At 35.4% G+C, this 21,741-nt stretch overlaps 2 protein-coding genes across 3 annotated transcripts; both read left to right on the top strand.

Moving 5' to 3' along the window:
- The first annotated feature begins 7,022 nt into the window (after window positions 1-7,022).
- LOC128230906 (uncharacterized) lies at window positions 7,023-7,340 on the top strand. The gene has a single exon (XM_052943334.1). It carries the CDS (start codon window positions 7,023-7,025, stop codon window positions 7,338-7,340), a length of 318 nt encoding a protein of 105 aa, XP_052799294.1.
- Window positions 7,341-19,202: 11,862 nt separating this feature from the next.
- On the top strand, window positions 19,203-21,741 carry LOC128232616 (uncharacterized). 2 transcript variants are annotated; one of them, XM_052946278.1, is made up of 3 exons: window positions 19,203-19,438; window positions 20,606-21,192; window positions 21,517-21,741. In XM_052946278.1, the coding sequence occupies exons 1-3, from the start codon at window positions 19,249-19,251 to the stop codon at window positions 21,577-21,579; spliced, it is 840 nt and encodes a 279-aa protein (XP_052802238.1). In that variant the 5' UTR covers window positions 19,203-19,248; the 3' UTR covers window positions 21,580-21,741. The 2 variants fall into 2 exon arrangements, with proteins under 2 accessions (XP_052802238.1, XP_052802239.1); XM_052946279.1 differs by having other exon boundaries at window positions 20,606-21,231.

Raw genomic sequence — 21,741 nt, 5'->3', positions numbered from 1 at the left:
ACAAGGAGAAACAATTAGAATCAAACAAGGTAAACGCTGGAAACAGGCAATTGTTAGGAAACAAGTGCATGACAGATCATACATTGTTGAAACCAATGATGGTGGTGTCTATAGACGAAACAGAAATCATTTGTTGAAGACAAATGAAAAACCATTTCAAATCATAGATACACATCCATGCAATGGCAACGACATTCGTCTAACTGATCAATCACAACATGACAGTGACAGAAACATACAAAATCAATCAGAGCGAAACTTTTCTCATGATAACACTCAGTCGCAACAACAACAACCATCAGCACCAACTGATGTTGCTGGCAATACTGATCAAAATTCTAACATGTACGTCACTAGATCAAGAAGACAGGTCAAAGTACCTCAAAGGTTGAATCTTTGAATTGATTTAAGATGTGTTTTGTGTTATGTTGTATATATATTTGTGATACTTCAATATATTTCAAATGTAAAACTTGTCGTCAATATTCTGTACTGTGAAGGAAATTCATAATCGCCTATATTCTGTAACCGTGTGAAAGTGATATTTGTGGACAATATTTCTACAATTTTAATTGGATATATCAACAGCTATCTGCGGTATGAAAACAATACACTTTCAGATGACATTTCGGGGAGGATTCAAGTGTCCTTCTCTGAACTGTTAACATTTAGTTAGAAGAAATTCTCATTAATTTCCAGATACACTCTGCTAGAACAATTAATCTGTCAAGATTTTCTGCTCAGCTGAAAATAATGATAACGTTAGGGTGTTGACCATATTACTTTAGATTAAATGTGTTCTTCATAAATTTACTAATTCTTTTTAAAAGAAGAGAGATGTTGCATTCTTAATCTTAATGTATCTAAGGCACACAATTCTTTATATACTACAGCATATTTCTCTATTGTAGTTATTCATACTGAATACTATGTTTCCTATATAGCTATGCCTGTAGTATTGTATTTCACTTGATGCTTGGGTATGAATGTATAAACATGTAACTCCATTTGAGATCTTATGAATCTAACCCATTCCGCAGGTTGTTGTAAGAACTAAACCAACAACGCAACAATTCCGACCGAGCGTAGGGTGTTTTGCGGAAACGAGGTTTTTTTGCCGGAACTCTTTTGTGCTTAGTGAAAATAATTGCGTACGGATATGCATTAATTCGTGGTTGTCATGGATATTCGCGCAGTGATTCAGAGTATGTAAATGGTCTGATTGGTCTTTAAATAGTTCTAAGAAGAGTGAAGAATTATTTCTAGGTGCGTGAAAACTGTTTTCTGGTGACATTTGAAGCGAGAAATAAGTAACTCGCGTTCTAAATTTTGCCACCAGACAAGGTTTCTATGATGCGCTACAGACGACAGTCTTCAACAAGGGAGGTAATTACAATGTGGTGACCATTAAAAGAAGTTCCATACGGCCATTTTATCTTCGCCCGTGAGCAAGATAAGAATTTCTAGCATGGTTAAATGAATGATGTCTTGACCCTTTCAAGATGCACTCTTACTCCAAAAAACAGTACAACAATGAATTAGGAAATGCATATCTGTTCCATAAGAATGAAGAGGAAGCAGTGAAGATTTCATGCGCCTTCAGTGCTGACAATAAAACCCTTCCATATGTTAAATGGAATTTTACTGTGTTGTAATGACTATATGTGAAACTGAAAGCACAATATTTGCTTTTCAGCTTAATTTTTATGACAATCCTTGGAAACGAATTTAAGGAATGGAAAGACACTATTTGGATCGGCTCATTAGAATATATTATTGTATTTAAACTCGAAGCGATTCAGAAAATCTTTTTTCTTTTTTTTAAATCATGTTTTCCTTTTGTTCTTTGAAGCCATTCAATATGACACACATGGGGTTCACCCTATGTCAGCGTCACATCTCTGAATATACATACCTGGAGTTCACCCATGTCAGTGACATTTCCCTGTTAATACATACCTGGGGTTCACCAATTTCAGTGACATTTCCCTGTAAATATATACCTGGGGTTCACCAATGTCAGTGACATTGCCCTGTAAATATATACCTGGGGTGCACCAATACTAGTGTCACATCTCCTCTGTATATACATACCTGTGGTTCACCTATGTCAGTGAAACATCTCTGTAGATACATACCTTGATTTCACCTATGTCAGTGACAAATATCTGAGGGTACAAACCTGGGGTTCACCTATGTCAGTGACACATCTCTGTAGATACAAACCTGGATTTCACCTATGTCAGTGACAAATCTGTGAAGGTACATACCTGGGGTTCACCTATGTCAGTGACATATCTCTGTAGATACATATCGGGCGTTCACCTATGCCGGTGATACATCTCTGTAGATACATACCTGGGATTCACCTATGTCAGTGACACACCTCTGGAGATACAAACCTGGTGTTCACATAAGTCCGTGACAAGTCTCTGAAGATGCTAACCTTGGATTAACACATGGCTGCGTGATTTCTCTGTATATACATACCTGGCCCCAATATTACGAAAATACTTAAGTCAAATCTCAATATCAATCTCAACTCATTTTCCCACAGTACAGCATGACATTATTAAAAATTACAAATGTTTTACTATTTTAATAGCACATTCTCACATGCATTATGTTGATTAACATTATTGTTCAATATTCTAGAAAGGAAATATATCTTCAGCACAAAATGTACTTGAGTAAAACTCAAAAATAATAAATTGGACTCAAGTACAAAAAGGGTAAAACATTTACAAATTTGAATCATATGATGTCGTTATTTGAAAAAAGAGTTAAGACTGAGATTGAGATTAGACTTGAGACTTTTCGTAATCACTGCCCCTGGCGTTCACCCATGTCAGCGTCATATCTTTGTGTATTAATACCCGGTGTTCATCCGTTTCAGCGTCATATCTCTGTACATGTATATACAAACTTGGCGTTCACCCAGCATAACGCCACAATTAATCAATGCTTTTCGTCCTCATTTCATTCAAAAGAAAACAAGTGAGTCCTTTGTCACTATTGATGTCAAGGTGCTCACATTCCTGGAACATTTCCTGGAAATCGGAGAGCAAAAGAACGATTGTTACCAGCCTCAACATCATACATACACATGCTGCTTTTCGATGTTTCTGCGTTTCCAGTACGGTTATTTGGAAACTCTTTCATTTAAGACTATGCACTTCTGTTCATGAACACGTCTTGAACTTGCTTACTTTGTCGGAAAAAAAAACAGAGTTAAGCGACGCTAAAAAGGAATAAGGGTTTATAGAATTCAGGGATTTAATGGGAAATACAAAATACATTGCGTTTGTCTTTATGAAGTTCATTTAATTAATCGTTGAATAAATTATATTCACGATTTGCATGTCCTTGAATAATGGCACCATCAAAGCTATAAACGACAAAACAGAACAGAACCTTATGTTTATCTTACTAACCACTAATTAGATTTTGAGGGACCGTTGTTTGTTGTTGAGTTTGAAGATACAGTGGCGTTGGTGTAGTCATGAAACGATGTTGAACTATATTCAAAAACAGTTAATGACTACTCCCATATTTGAATACAAGTCTTAAGACTAAAAATAACACTTTCATTGTAATCAGGCTAAATCAGATGCTTATTTGTGTTCCTTAACTAACGGACGAGCGTTGCAATATACATACAAAGCTATGTGAAATATATTCATAGTAAAATATTTTTGCATTTAAAATATTGTGTACCGGGCATTCTATTAAGCATAGTAAGTCGTGACCACTTGGACCTGTGACCACAGCGTGTTAATACACAATATATTTTTGCTTTCATCCTAAGCCATACCATTCTTTCTTAATAAATTCTGCATTATCAATATATCAGAATAATTGGCCCTTATCTCAAAATATTTCTAACTTTTAGTACAAAGAAAAATAGTAAAAATAATTGTTAAGGCGTTCTCATTCTTCGGTAATTTCATCATGTGAAATCTTTCTCTAAATTTTAAATATCTTCACTTATATCCGCGACAAATCATTTTTAAATGAGGTGCATGATTATAAAAAGTATTTTAATCCTATATTACCAAGTTCCCTGTATACTTGAAATTATCAAGAGAAGTGATCAATTATGTGAAACGCTCATCGACCGTTTACAATAATTTGCTTGTTTTACAGATCACTTTGAGGTAAGTAACAAAATATGACTGGACTGATTTACCGAAAGTTTTTTTATTTGTTTTGTTGGCTAATAAGGCTCGATACAATAGGGCAAGTCTAACCTAAGTATAATTCGAATGACGTTAGCCACGGATGATGCGGAGACGGTTGACATTTTCTTTGAATGCAACAAGTTCTGACATGTGTTAGGAATTGGTCAAAAGCATTTTAGTAACATACCGTGCGCTTTTTACACGCACTGAACTTGAATGGCATCGGCAGGCATTTATGCCTTTTCTTTACATCAAAAGTTTTGAAAATAACACGAAAAAAGAGATACAAATTTCAAATATTTGAGCATTTGTCTGTGCTTTGTTTCTCATTTTTGTTATCAGATAACATTGATAGACATGCACAAAAACAGTTGTATTCATCGCTTACAAAAATATTGATTACATCGGAGGAAATAAGTAGTTGCGTGTCCTTAGATTTCGTAATCAACATGAACAACGATGGAGGAATTCAAATGTTTTATCTTCGATCAAGTTCAATGGCTTTTTCATCTACAAGACGACAAACAGACGTCACATGTAAACAAAATACTGTCTGAAGTTGACATTAGAACAACAAGTCTAAATCACAAACATGGTTACACTCATTACTGTTTAAAGCTATTGCCTTTGGTATAGTACTATTTGTTACCAGGGTATATAAATATATATTCTCACATTGATACAGGTTACTACGGTGGCATAGAGGTGACATGTGTGCCAAAACGTTATTTCTTGGTCACGACTTACTTACTTCTTCCCATATGATTGTAAACAGTTGTGACGACTTATTATCTTGTTCCCGTGATTTATTATGCCGTGGCCGCGACTTGATGTCTCGTTCCGACGACTCGTGGTGACGACGTACAACGCCGTGGAAACGAGTTAGTAAGTTGTGGCCATGAAATCACTAAGTCGTTGCCTCGATATAGTTAAGTCGTGGCCACGATATAAAACATATCACAAATATCACGTCTTTACCACCGTAGGTTATTGAACGGTTATTGATTCTGTTGTTAATTTTTCTGATATGAAGCCTTATTCCGAAATAATGTTACTGTTTTATTGTAAATAGTTGCTGATATGTGATGCTGCTTTAAAATTACTCTGACTATGAATGACTTGCAAATTTTGTATGTATCAGGGTATTTTGTAACAACAAGGAAACAAATATATCAGTTTTGTGGCATTTCATATCTGATTTGTTTGAAAAGAACGCATTGCTATAAATACAACAAGGATGGTAACTTGGTAAGTGACCAACATAGCTAAACATTTTACATCACGCTTTTAAAGAAGATGGTCGGTGTCTTATCCGCGGTCGTTGCCCTCGTGTTCCTGTGGGGATCTGTGGTGGGCGGGATGGAGGACGGCACATTAGAAAGCCGGTTTGAGTACGAGTACAAGGTGCTGCAGAAGTTGATCGTGCTGGAGATGGAAAAAAATGAGCTGCGTGGCATGGTGGCAGCCCTCAAAACTAGACTGGAAGGTAACACACGATATAAATGTTTCAATATTAGCTTTTTTGTCTTTCATATCAATATATTTCAGTCTGAAAACGTTTTATTTCACATAACGATAACGATTCATTTGGACAATGTAGTAAGACATTATGTAAAAATAGTACACTCGTTTTCAGGATGTGTCCTGAGTCTGTGAATGTGTGTTAATTATTTGCAACATGTTATCAAAACGTTATGATAATGATAATCCATATATTTCTTGCAAAATCCTGGTACCAACATTGAATACAAATAAACTGTATACTAACGATGTAAAAAAAAACATTAGAAAAAATGATAAAGGGATATTAGGCCTGATACATATTTCTAACAATTTCATCGAGCATTGTTATTATTTTAAGAGATTGTATCAAAGAAAGTCCCAGTAGCCAAACTTGAAAACAAGATAGTTAAATCAGATGATAGCCTTGTATTTCAAACAGTGTCGAGAAATAAATGAAAGAAAATTGAAGAAACAAAGTTTTGTTAATGTCAATTTTCTTCTTTTATTTAGGTTTATTTGTCAACTATTTGCTGTTTAACACTGACACAATTAATTACAACGTTTATAAGATACAAAATACACTCGGGGGCACTTCCAGGCCTGTGGAAAAACTAGCCACAGAGGGTTAATTTACCCCCGTAAAAAGGTGTTTGCGTTTATATGCATGTTTTTCACAACGAGGGGAAAATCTCGCCATATAAAGTGACACAAAGCGCTGATACTGTATAAGAAAATAGGCGCTAACATGCCATTAAAACTATAATCAAATAAAAGCATATTCTTATACCAAGACCTTTGGCATATGCAAGATTTGTAAAATAATATAAAAAGAGAAATTTCGTATTTCCGTTTCTGCCAAAAATAATCGCCGGTATATTAACCATGAAATAGAAATACAATGACCGATGCATAAGTGCGTTACCGAATAGTAATATATCAATATTATTATATTATATTGATCATACCTAATACTGACTAAAACCGTAATAAATTATTTACCAAAAAATGAAGAATGATTTGTTAACAGTTACATAGTAGTTATTTATATAATTTGCTATTTACAGAGACCGAAACAGGGATAAGTGCTCTGAATGCAACGGTTCGAAACGTTGCAACCGGAAGTACGTATATCAGATGGGGGAGGAAGACTTGTCCAACCGAAACTGGAGCTCTTCCGCTGTATGACGGGTACGCTGGAGGCACATGGTACAGTCATACTAGAGGAGGCAACACTTATCTATGTTTGCCACGGGATCCGGTGTTGGACAATATTCAAGGGGGATACAAAGCTACATATACGGAGCTGAATATGAAACGTCTGGAACGATTTGGAGCGAAATGAATGATGAAGAGGTACCATGTGTTGTTTGCATCACACCGAACACCAACGTCGTCATGGTTCCTGCCAAGAACGTTTGTCATCCTGGGTGGACATTAGAATACGCGGGCTATCTGATGGCGGAGAGGTCTACTAACAATGCTAAGAACTATGTATGTATGGATGGTGTACCCGACAATTTAGACAAAAGTCGCGGCGATCAGGGCGGGGCGCTGTTCTACTTTGTTGAGGCTTCGTGCGGATCCCTCCCCTGCGACCCGTACATACAAGGATATGTGCTGACTTGTGCCGTCTGCAGCTTACCACCTGTAAACTAATGTTTATCTCAGTGAGATGTTAATTACGTCGTGTTTTCTTTTTCGTTTTTCTGTGTTTGAACATATTGTCAAATATTGGCTTTCATATTATAAATTATGTAGATAATTATTTAAATATATCATATCTAAAAGGTGAAATAGACGCTCAGTGTAAGTATCAATTTATATAAATATGATTAAACAGAAAAGCAAATAAGGCGTATCTTTTCTTGATGGAATAACAACATGCAATATTAATTCATCTTTTTGCAGAGTATTTGTCCCTGCTTTAATTCCTCGTACGTTTCTCAGGTTAATGAGGGACACTTCAGGGACTCTATTATGGAGAGGTACTATCAAGCCCTGCAAGTTGCAGGGAAACTTTCACCAGACGTCATTTACTTTTTAATGAATGATTTCAAACAAACTCAAATAAACATTAGTAATTCAACGGAATTGTATGTACTTTTATATTCCTGAACAACTGTTTTTAATTGTAACTGTATATACATAAAATAAACATTTCTTAACTTTAATTTTACTATGATTTGATTCTGAAAAACTGAACGCTCTCTTCTTTAGATGTCATTGCAGTAAGGAAAACACCAACCGAAGACCTTGTTGTCTTCATAACCAAGCCAAAGTTTATAAGGTCGTTGACACTAGGTATGAATAGTACGCTGGCATTTAACGGCAACTTACAAATAAAATGTATCCCAAATGTATGACATACCATGAACGTTTCGGCTCATTTTCCGCAACGAACAGTGCAACAATGTCGCTGTCAATATCGGTTTTTTAGAACGGTTTTTGCTATCCAATAGAAATAAGAAAAGTATTTAAACTAAAGTCATGGGGTGAAAGTATAGAAAGAACTATCATTGCAAATCTAGAAATTCAGAAATTGATACTGAAAATCATGTATAGCCTGGCCCTGTGCTGTCCATTGTAATATTAAATAAAAAAATATCGGATGATTAGTTTTACCCTATTAAACTATTAATTCCACCTATTTTAATGGCAGCTCTCTAGAAATGTTTGTGCTGGTTGAAGATCATGTTTCTTTTTGGAGATTTTTTATGAGTAAATAAACCTAAAATCATGTAACACTGAAGTGGCGATTTCATTGGACATTGGCCTGCAGCTTCCGGATATCAATAAAACTTGATTCGATTTATGATTCGATTTAATTGAGGAATCTGAAAGCCATAACTAAAGTATATGACATGTTGTCTAAATCCGCAAACTGTGCCAATCTTGGCCGCTGGAATATGGTTTGTTCCACTCCTAGACTCAGTTTAAATAAAACTAAAATAGGAAAGGAACTTTTTCTAAAGCCTCATTGCAAATATCTCCGGTATTTGGTATATGTATTTATGTTGGAACCCATCAGAGGTGCTGTACCAAGTCTGTTCAAACACAACAGTCGGGATTGGTCTTGAAGGATTGAGTCGTCTTGATGAATTTTAGCCACAATAAAGGACGTTCAATGAAACATTCTTCTTCTTCTTCTTCTTCTTCTTCTTCTTCTTCTTCTTCTATTAATATCGCTTATATTTTGTAACTGTATATCACTTCAGGGTCGTACATAAATTGACATCATAACACTGAGAGAAAAATGCTGTGCTGTGCGACTGTGGAAATAGGCTGGGTATAGAAGGTGTCGCGACTGATTTTGTTGACGCAGATTATTGAATAAGTGATTGCGATGTGATGTTAAAATCAATTATAATTACATCTTACTGAACATGGCGTATGGCTTAGGATTATTGATGTTTGTATTGTGCAAGAAGTGCGGTTTTAGTGCAGGAAGTGGGTGATAGTATATCGATACGAAAGGTGAAAGACGAGTGGTCTGTAGATTCTTCAAATAATAAGTGGTATTTACTAACACTCTGTCAAATGATTTTGCATGCAGTAAGCCGTGACTGATGCATGATATGAAAGCAATAATACAGAATGGAAAAAATCGTTACAATATATAACAAACTGAAAGCCATGCTCTCAATCGTTATGTACTCCTCCATCTGAATCGCACAGATTGTTAGTGCATATCACATGCATCTCGCAATCACCTCTTTATTGATTTACGTCATTTAAATCAGTATCGACAACAACTTTACTATTCCCCCAGTCTCTAAGCACTTTTAGGGCTTTCTTTTTTGATAAAAGTCGCAAACATGTAGACAGCCGGGAGACGGCACTGACGACACCTATTTGTCTTCATATTTAAGATTTGAGGTATATTCCATTAGACTCAATTGCTCACCTTCCTTCGCCACACGTTTAAACTGTGACGAATTTTTCATTATAAAGTATCAGTCAGGGCAGCTGCGAATGTTAACCCCATAAAATGAAATTATATGGATACCAGATATCCATTACATGAACGTCTTCATTACTCTCGACTCCCATTATACCATTCCCCCGGTCTTCCAGCACTTTCCATGCTTTTAGGAGAACATTCAGGTAAACACGCCCGTTTCTGCATTTTTTGTGACAAACACTTTCGATCAGATCTCCAAACAAATAAACACACAACATTAGCTCAATCTGATAGTCTCTTTCAGATTTTCCATTTTAACTGTCTGTCATCAAAGCCCCTGTATGTCTGTAACTTTAAGGCGTTTTGGGGCAAAATGCCATTTTCCAGGTATTTCAACTGAACCTGCACTCAACTGGCATTTAAAGCATCAAATAGTGCGATTTTACGAAACTTTGCATTCATTTAACAATTTGATTTGTTTTGTGCATCATGTATGTCCATAAGTAGTATTGGTAAAAGATGTATGTTAAAAACACCCAAATTTAGACATTTTATTTGCTAGTAGAAGTGCAGACGACTCGATTTTAAAAAAGAGTCAGAATTGTGAAAAAAAAGAAATGTCATAATTTGATCAACATAATAATATAAATGCAATTAAAATACATCATTTTCCCAAAATAGTGAAATGCTATACATTTTTTTTTGCGTAAAAAGACACTTTTGAAAAGGCAGTTGATCCTAAACCCGTTTCTGCATTTACATAAAAAACTAGCAATTAGTCCCACTCAAAACTTACTCAATCTGACAGTCTGTGTCAGAATCTCAAGTTACAATATCAGTAATTCTAGTGCCTTTTCATCTGTAAATGAAACAAAGTCTGAAATCAGTGATGCTGCCTCAGAGCAGTCATCCGTTTTGTGGCGAGAAGTGCATAAACTGCGGATTTCTTACAGCAAGGTTAATGCATTGCCAAAAACCTGTGTAGATCCGAAAAAGTGCGTTACCAACCATCACCAACTTTAAGCTCTATCCATCAATTGTTTCTTAAAGGGATTATACACCAAGTAGTTCAAAAATTAACAAGTACCGTATTTTCTCAAACAAGACTAGAATTGTCAATGCGAGCTAGAAGGAGGCCGTTAATATATATGTACACGATTAAAAGAATAAACGCAACGAATATGTTGCTGTCTCTTCTCAGTGTCGCCGTTTAGAAAAAGCGCATACTGGTTTCCCAAATTAAATCATAGCGGTTTACGAGTATAGATAACTATATCGTCGCTATTTTTAAACTTACTGGGATTTACGTGGTAGACAAACCCAGTTAATTCCGAATTGGAAAAAAATACACATGATGTCTAGACCCTTTAAAGATGCACTCTTACTCCAAAAAACAGTACAACAATTAATACACTTGTTTTAATTTACCGAAAAGGATGATTAAATATTGGAGACGATCGTTAATCTATTGGATCCACCAGTCATTTAATATTCGAGCGTTTTAAGCTATTAAATACAAGGTTACAATATTGTTATCAGTAATTGAGTTTTTCCATAAATGCATGATATTGTTAGCAGTTAAAAGGTTTATCCCTCAAAATTTATGTTTGTTTTATTAATTATAAAGTCAGCGTCACATCTCTATATAAACATACCTGGGATTCACCCATGTCAGTTACACATCTATGTATATACATACCTGGGATTCACTTATGGCAGTGACACATCTCTGTAGATACATACCTGGATTCCACCCATGTCAGTGACACTTTTCTGTATATTCATACCTGGGATTGACCTATGTCAGTGAAATATATATGTAGATACATACCTGGAGTTCACCCATGTCAGTGACATATATCTGTAGATACAAACCTGGATTTCACCCATGTCAGTGATACATATCTGTATATACAAACCTGGAATTTACCCATGTTAGCGTCACATCTCTGTAGATACATATACCTGGGATTCACCTATGTCAGAGACACATATCTGTATATACATACCTCTGATTTACTCATGTCAGTGACACACCTCTGTAGATACAAACCCGGTGTTCACCTAAGTTCGTGACAAATCTCTGAAGATGCAAACCTTTGATTAACACATTACTGCGTGATTTCTCTGTATATACATACCTGGCGCACACCCATGTCAGCGTGATATCTTTGTTTATTCATACCCGGTGTTCACCCGTTTCAGCGTCATATCTCTGTACATGTATATACATACTTGGCGTTCACCCAGCACAGCGCCACAATTAATCAATGCTTTTCGTCCTCATTTCATTCAAAATTTCATTCTGGTTGTCCGGTTAGCGCAGTGGTTAGCGCACTCGCTTCTCACCAAGGCGACCCGGGTTCGATTCCCGGCCTGGGCGCATGTGAGTTTGGTTAGTGGTCACCAAGCCGGACAAGTGGGTTTTCTCCGGGGTCTCCGGTTTCCCCCACAACACAAGACCACACTCTCGCGTAACATCGTGCCAACGAGAGTGATTAATATAAGTTGTTATAGCTTGCTTCACAATCGTTGTAAAATTAAATAAAGTTTAAACTAAAAGAAAACAAGTGAATCCTTTGTCATTATTGATGTCAATGTCAAGGTGCTCGCGTTCCTGAAGCATTTCCTGGAAATCGGAGAGCAAAAGAACGATTGTTACCAGGCTCGCTACATAACATCATACATACACCGGCTACTTTTCGATGTTTCTGCCTTTCCAGTACGGTAATTTGGAAACTCTTATAGAATACTTTGCACTTCTGTTCATGAACACGTCTTGAACTTGCTTACTTTGTCGGAAAAGCAGAGTAAAGCGACGCTCAAAAAAGGAATTAGGGTTTATAGAATTCAGGGATTTAATGGGAAATACAAAATACATTGCATTTGCCTTAATTAAGTTTAATTAATTAATCGTTGAAAACAAAGCCTTCTCATTGGGGGTAGGGGTCTGGTTTTACAAACAAATGAATTATTTTCACGATTTGCATGTCCTTGAATAATGGCACCATCAAAGCTATAAACGACAAAACAGAACAAAACCTTATGTTTATCCTATTTACCACAGATTAGATTTTGAGGGACCGTTGTTTGTTGTTGAGTTTGAAGTGGCAGTGGCGTTGGTGTAGTCATAAAAAGATGTTGAACTATATTCAGAAACAGTTAATGACTACTCCCATAACTGAATACGGTCTTAAGACTAAAAATAACACTTTTATTGCATCAGGCTAAATCAGATGCTTTCTTGTGTCCCTTGACTAACGGACGAGCGTTGCAATATACGTACAAATCTGTGTGTAATATATTCATAGATTTTTGCATTTTAAAATATTGTGTACCAGGAATTCTATTAAGCATAGTAAGTCGTGACCACTTGGACCTGTTACCACAGCGTGTTAATACACAATATATTTTTGCTTCCATCCTTAGCCATACCATTCGTTCTTAATAAATTCTGCATTATCAATATATCATGAATAATTGGCCCTTATCTCAAAATATTTCTAATTTTTAGTACAAAGCAAATAGTAAAAGTATTTGTTAAGGCGTATCTGGCTAAATTTTAAATATTTTCACTTATATCCGCGACAAATCATCTTTAAATGAAAATTAATAGAGGTGCATGATTAGAAAAAAAGTATTTAAATCCTATAAACCAAGTTCCCTGTGTACTTGAAATTATCAATTATGTGAAACGCTCATCGACCGTTAACAATAATGTGCTGGTTTTACAGATCACTTTCAGGTAAGTAACAAAATATGACTGGGCTGAGTTACCGAAAGTATGTCCGCAAGCGCCAAGACATCCCTTTGCAAGTTACATGTCCTTTTATTTGTTTTGTTTGCTAACAAGATTAGATATAATAGGGCAAGTCTAACCTAAGTGTTTTTCGAAAGGCGTTTAAGACACGGATGATGCGGAAACGGTTGGCATTTTCTTTAAATGCAACAAGTTCTGACATGTGTAAGGAATTGGTCAAAAGCATTTTAGCAACTTACCGTGCGCTTTTTACACGCACTGAACTTAAATGACCTCTGCAGGCATTTATGCCTTTCATTTACATCGTAAGTTTTGAAAATAAAACGAAAAAGAGAGATAATTTCAAATATTTGAGCATTTGTCTGTGCCTTGTTTCTCATTTATGTTATCAGATAACATTGATAGACATGCACAGAAACAGCTGTATTCATCGCTTAAAAAAATGTTGATTTTATCGGAGGAAATAAGTAGTTGCGTGTCCTTAGATTTCGTAATCAACATGGTTCCTGCCAAGAACGTTTGCCATCCTGGGTGGACATTAGAATACGCGGGCTATCTCATGGCGGAGAGGTCCACTCACAATGCTAAGGACTATGTTTGTATGGATGGTGAACCCGATAATTTAGACGGAAGTCGCGGCAGTCAAGACGGGGCGCTTTTCTGCTTTGTTGAGGCATCGTGCGGATCTCTCCCCTGCGACCGCTACATTCACGGATATGTCCTGACTTGTGCCGTCTGCAGCTTATCGCATGTAAACTAATGTTTTACATTACATTGCAAACCCTTTCAGGTGTAAAATCTCATTGAGATGTTAATTACGTCAAGAATTCAACCTCGATTTTCTCCGTTTGAAATATTTTATCAAATATTGAAACTTATAATATAAATTATGTTCGAAATTATTTAAATCTATAAAATTCAAAACTTGTGTTATATTTTGGAAAAGGTCGAATGAACACCCAGAATAAGTTTTATTTACATAAATATAATTAGACTGAAAAGCGAATCAGTTATATCTTTGCTTAATTGCATAGCAAACATGAAAATTTATTCATTTTTTTTGTAGAGTGTTTGTCCCTGCTTTAATTCTTCATACGTTTCTCATGTTTATGAAGTGACACGTCACGGACTCTACTATGGAAAAGTCCTATCAAGCCCTTGAAACTTTTTACAGACGCCATTTTCTTTTTATTGAATGTTTTAAAAATAAACTCACATATACAATATATAATTCTACGGAAGTGCATTCACAATTATATCCCTGAACAACTGATTTTAATTGTAAATGTAAATTTATCGAATAAACATTTCTAACTTAAATTTTATTATGACTTGAATTTGACAAACTACACGCCCTTTACAGTTGTCTTTGCACTAAGGAAAAAAATGACATTGCTGTCTTCACAAGCAAGCCAAAGTATATATGATCGTTGGCACTACGCATGAATAGTACGCTGGCATTTGACGGCAACATACAAATAAAATGTACCCCAAATGTATGACGCACCATGAAAGTTTCGGTTAATTGTCCGCAACGAACAGCGCGACAATGACACTGTCCACACCAGCTTATACAGCTTTTTTGCTGTCCAGTTGAAATAAGAAAATAATTTAACGAAAGTCATGTGGTGAACGTATAAAAAACAACTATCATTAGTATTATTAGAAATTGATACTGAAAATCGTGTATGGCGTGGCCCTGTGGTGTATAATATTAGATGGATAATATTGGCCGATTAGTTTTATCCTTAGTCTCATGGCAAAATTCTCAGACATCTGGTATATGTATTTGTGTTAGAACCCACCAGAGGTGTTCTTCCAAGTTTGTTCAAACACTGCGGTCGGGGTTGGTCTTGAAGGATTGAGTCTTCATGAATATTGGCCACAATAATGAACGTTCATTATTTTTTAGATTTCGGCAGTTTTTTGTTTCCCAGCCACGAGCTGCCAATATCGATACAGTAAGGTACTAAGGGAAGTATTTACTTCAGTCATGAATTAGATGCATCATATACAATTAGGTATACTACTTTCATAAAAATAAAAGCGAGTTCACAAATATGCTTGTTAATAATTTAAATGTTCGCTATTGGTATATGTCAGCCATTTTACTCTTTAAATTAGATCACGGGTCATATTGGCCTGTTTCAAATTTATATATTGTATATTTCATTTTATTGAACAAACCTCTTCTGCTTCTGGTTATATAGACATCAACTTCAGCATATCACACAAGAGTTAACAATTAATTCAGTATATTTTCTATAATACTTTGAGAATCAATATTCCTCATAATTAATACTATTTCTAGCGGCCATACTATTACGTAATATATTCATATTAAAACAATACAAACATCATATACAAAACAGGTACAAACACCACATTTTATATCACATTACATATAATCTAACTCACCAGCTGTAGGCCAAACTGCCTTTATATTCTCCCTGACACATACATTCAACCGGTGCCGCAAATCTAAAATAAGTGGACTTATTAATATTACTTATAATATTAGCATGCAAGGTTGATTCACTATCTTGACGTTTTAGAAATATTATAACTATCATACTTCCAACTTACTAAATATTTAGATACAACTGCTCAAATGTAATTAAAACAATTACACTTCTTATTAAATAATATTCTAGAAATACTAGGTTCTAGAAGTATAACTAATTGACTAACCTTCAATATCTTTTCCCGCCAATTCCAACAATTACAGATATAAAATATGATGTGTTCGCCTTTAAAACAAAGAACAGAATGATCCAGTGTTCCCACCAAAAATGTCAATTTAGGGATTATAATCACAGATGACCACACAGCAATTATATTTTAAAATTACTAAGAAAGACAACTCTGTATATAACATCAAAGCTGATCTGCTTGTTTTATCTCTTGCATTACATTAAACTCGCTTAAAAATAAAATGAAATAATTATGAAACTTGGACTTTGTTACACTTCTTCTTCTTCTTCTTCTTCTTCTTCTTCTTCTTCTTCTTCTTCTTCTTCTTCTTCTTCTATATATCGTAACTGTATATCATTACTGAGTCATACATAAATAGACATCAAAGCACTGAAAGTGCTGAGAGACTGGGGGAATAGGCTAGGTATAATGATTTTGATGACGCAAATAATTGAATAGGTGTTTGCGAGGTGAGGTTAATATAAAATAAGTTACATCATTTATTAACATGAAGTTAAGTGTTAAAATTGTCGATGTTTGTTTTGTGCAAGAAGTGCGTTTTTTGTGAAAAAAGGGAGTGATAGTATATCGTTACGAAAGATGTTGTAAAGTCGAGTGATCTGTTAAATTGTCAAACATTAAGTGGTATTCACAAGCAATATGTCCATTAATGCTGCCTGTAGTAAGCTGTAAATGATGAATGAAAGAAATAATACAGTGTGGAAGAAGTTTTTACAATATATATTGCCTTAAAAATAATCTATACAGCATTCACTCGTACAAACTTGAAACCATGCTCTGAATCGTTATGCACACCTCCATTTGAATAGCACCGATTGTTAGTGCATTACACTCGCATCTCGCAATCACCTCTCTAACGATTTACGTTATTTAAATCAGTCTCGGCAACAACTTTACTATTCCGCCAATCTCTTAGCGTTTTAATACTTTAGTGTCTCGATAACAGTCGCGAGTATGTAGACAGCTAGGAGACGGCACTGACGACACCGATTCTTCTAAATATTAAAGATTTAATGTATATTCCATTAGATGTCGTTCACCCATGTCAGCGTGATATCTCTGTATATTAATACCCGGTGTTCACCCGTGTTGTCGTGATAACACTGTATATTCATATCTGGCGTGTACCTGTGCCAGCGTCATATCTTTGAGATTGTATGTGCATACATACCTGGCGTTTACCCAGGCCAGCGCGACAAGTAATCAATGATATTTTGTCTTCATTTTATTAAAAAACAACATCAGCTGAGTCTATTGTCGCTTTTAATGTCCATGCCAAGGTGCTCGCGTTCCTAGAGCATTTCCTGGAACTCGTCCTACATGCACATGCTACTTTCCGATGTACCTGCTTTTCTGGAAAAGTATGTAACTTTGAAAACACTCTCATGGAAATCTGTTGAACGAAACAAACACATTCATCAAAGTTGAATGCAACCTTGGACGCACTTCTATTAAGAACACGTTTTGACCTCCTTGCTAACTTGACTTTCTTGCTCCTAGTCGGCAAAAACAGAGTTAAGCGTCGATCCAACAAAAGCAATCAAACTTATTGAATTCAATGATTTACTCGGGAATACAAAATACATTGTGTTTGCTTTTTTAAGATTCATTGAATTAATCGATGAATACAATACCGTCTTTTTGGTGAGATGTTTGTCTCACTTAAACATATATAGCTCATCGATTTAAACTCAAAACACGCATAAAAGACACTATGGACAATTTTGCATTATATTATTTACAAACATGTTTTACATTACCATGATACCACTTATCATAAAAGTCTTTTTTCAACAAAAGTCTAGTTCTTAATATATTATTTTCTTCTTTGCTATTAAGCTTATAAAGGAAATCATCGAAATAAGATTTGTATTTAAATTTACTTTACCACAAGATTTTGAGGGTCCGTTGTTTGTTCTTGAGTTTTAAGTGGCAGTTGCGTTGGTGTCGTCATAAAAATATGTTGAATATGATTTAAAAACAGTAAATGACTACACAAATTACTGAATACGAATTAAGACTAAAAATAACGCTTTCAAGTTATCACGCTAAACCAGATGGTGACTTGTGGGCGAGCGTTTTACTTTACATACAAAACTTTGTGTAATTTATTTAAAGTTAAAGTTATTTTAAAAACAACAACAAATTTTGTATTTTAAAATGTTGAATACCAACGTATTTGTGACACCTTATTTACATCGGATGTTTTCAAAAACACACGATGAAAAGACATACACAACTCATAAAGTTTGACTGTGCTTTGTTGCTCAAACATTATCAGATAACATTGATAGACATGTACAAAACATTTGTGTTCATCGCTGACAAAATGTTGATTATATCGGAGAAAATAAGTAGTTGCGTGTCCTTAGATTTCGTAATCAACATGAACAAAGATGGAGGAAATTAAATATTTTATCTTGGATCGAGGTTAATGGCTTTTTCACCTCCAAGATGACAAACAGACGCCACATGGGAACAAAATACTGTCTGAAGTTGACATTAGAACAACAGGTCTAAATCACAAGCATTATGACACTAATAAAGGTTTAAAGCTATTACCCTTGGCATAATAATATTCGTTTCTAGGGTATATGAATAAATATATATTCTCACGGCGATACAGGTTACTACGGTGGCGTAGAGGTGACATGTGTGCCAAAACGTTATTTCTTGGTCACGACTTACTAACTCCTTCCCACATAATTGTAAACAGTGGTCACGACTTGCTATCTCGTTCCTACGTACGAAGTCGTGGAAAAGAGTTTGTAAGTTGTGGGCACGAAATCACGAAGACGTTGCCTCGACATAGTTATGTCGTGGCTACGATATAAAACATATCACAAATGTCACGTCTTTGCCACCGTAGGTTAATGAACGGTATTTTTTTCTGTTGTTTATGTTGGTGATATGAAGCCTTATTCCGAAATTGTGGTACTGTTTTATTGTAAATAATTGCTGATATGTGATGCTGCTTTAAAATTACTCTGACAATGAATGACATGGCAAATTTCGTATGTATCACGGTATTTTGTAACAACAAGGAAAACAAATATCTCAGTTTCTTGTTTTGTGGCATTTCATATCTGATTCTTTTGAAAAGAACGCATTGCTTTAAATACAAGAAGGATGGTTACTTGGTAAGTGACACACATAGCTTACCATTTTACATCACGCTTTTAACGAAGATGGTTGATGTCGTATCCGCGGCGGTTGCCCTCGTATTCCTGTGGGGATCTGCGATGGGCGGGATGGAGGATGGCACATTGGAAAGCCGGTTTGAGTACGAGTACAAGGTGCTGCAGAAGCTGATCGTGCTGGAGATGGAAAAGAATGAGCTGCGTGGCATGGTGACAGCCCTCAAAACTAGACTGGAAGGTAACACAAGATATGACTGTTTCAATATTAGCTTTGTTGTCTTTCATATCAATATATTTCAGGCTGAAAACATTTTATTCCACATAACGATAACGATTCATTTTGACAAAGTAGTATGACATTATGTATTAAATTGTACACTAAAATCAGGATGTGTCCTGATTCTATGAATGTGTGTTAATTATTTCCAACATGTTATCAATATGGTATGATTATGAGAAACAATTTATTTATTTCAAAATCCTGGTTCCAACATTAAAAACAATTAAACTGTATACTAACGATGTAAACAAAATCATTAGAAAAAAAGCATAAATGGATAGTAAGCCTGTTACATATTTTTAGCAACACTTTGATCGATCATTTTTATCATTTTAAGTCCGAGATTGTGTCAAAGAAAGACCATGTAGCCAATCTTAAAAACAAGATAGTTAAATCAGATATAGGCCTGGTATTTCAAAAAGAGTCGAGAAATAAATGAAAGAAAATTGAAGAAACAAAGTTTTGTTGATGTCAATTTTCTTCTTTTATTTAGTTTTGTTTGTCAACTATTTACTGTTAAACACTGCCAAAATTGATTATAACGTTTATAAGACCAACATATACACGGGAGCACTTCCAGGCTTGTGGCAAAACTAGCCACAGAGGGTTAATTTACCCCCGTAGGATTTTTGTGTTTATATGCATGTATTTCACGCCGAGGGAAAATCTCGCAATATAAAGTAACAAAAAGCGTGGATATTGTGTTAGAAAATAGCCGCTTTTATGCGATTAAAATTTATTCAAACAAAACCATATTCTTATACCAAATGGTTTGGCATATGTAAGGTTTGTAAAATAATATAAAAAGCGAGAGTTCATCTTTCCATTTCTGCCAAAAATATTTCACCGGTTTATTAATTATGAAATAAAAATACAGTGACCGATGCATAAGTGCGTTACATTTACCTAATATATCAACATTTTCATTAAGAGCCTCTTTTTGATCGTTTAAAATGAACTCGTTTAATAAATTCGATACAAAATAATCACTCATTTGAGATCTTCTATTTATCATACCTAAAGCTTACTAAAACCGTAAGTAATTATTTACCAAACAATGGAAGGTTTACTACATGATTTGTTAACAGTTACATACTAGTTATTTTCATATTTTGCTATTGACAGAGGCCGAAACAGTGATACGTGCTTTGAATACAACGGTACGAAAAGTTGCAACCGGAAGTACGTATATCAGATGGGGGAGGAAGACTTGTCCATCCGAAACTGGAGCTCGTCCGCTGTATGACGGGTACGCTGGAAGCTCATCGCACTTACATTCCGGGGGAGGCAACACTTATCTATGTTTGCCACGGGACCCGGTGTTGGACGATATTCAAGGGGGATCCAGAAGCTACATCTACGGAGCCGAATATGAAACGAAAGGTGGAACGCTTTGGAGAGAAATGCAGGACGAAGAGGTACCCTGTGTAGTATGCATCACACCGAACACCAACGTCGTCATGGTTCCTGCCAAGAACGTTTGTCATCCGGGTTGGAATTTAGAATACGCGGGCTATCTGATGGCGGAGAAGTTTGATCACAGTGCCAAAAACTATGTATGTATGGATGGTGAACCCGACGATTTAGACGGAAGTCGCGGCAATCAGGACGGGGCACTGTTCTACTTTGTTGAGGCTTCGTGCGGATCCCTCCCCTGCGACCCGTACATACAAGGATATGAGCTGACTTGTGCCGTCTGCAGCTTACCGCCCGTAAACTAATCTTTCGCATTACACTGTACACCCATGCAGGTGCAAATTACGTCGTGTATTCAACATCGATTTGGTCTTTGTCAAATATTGAAAGTAATATAATAAATTAAGTACGAAATTATGTAAATATAACATTTCTAAAAGAATCAATTGTGTTCATTTATGAAAAAGGTCGAAAGAACGTCCAGAATAAGTTTATATATATATATATATAAATAGAATTAGACTGAAAAGCAAATTAGGCGTATCTTGTTTTCGATTTCATAATAAAATGTTATATGAATACATGTTTGCCCCTGCTTTAATTAATCATACGTTTCTCAGGTTAATGAAGAGACACGTCACGGACTCTATCATGGAGAGGTCAAATCAAGGCCAAGAATTTGACGGGAAACTTTTTACAAACATCACTTCCTTTAAAATGAATGTTTTCAAACAAACTTACATTGTTAATTCTAAGGAATTGTATGTACATTTGTATTCTTGAAAAACTGCTTTAAATTGTAATTATATATTCATCGAATAAACATTTCTTTAGTTAAATTTCAA

This window comes from Mya arenaria, chromosome 4 (genome assembly GCF_026914265.1).
Source record: "Mya arenaria isolate MELC-2E11 chromosome 4, ASM2691426v1".
NCBI classification, from domain to species: Eukaryota; Metazoa; Mollusca; class Bivalvia; order Myida; family Myidae; genus Mya; species Mya arenaria.
This window is presented reverse-complemented; position numbering and strand designations above follow the sequence as displayed.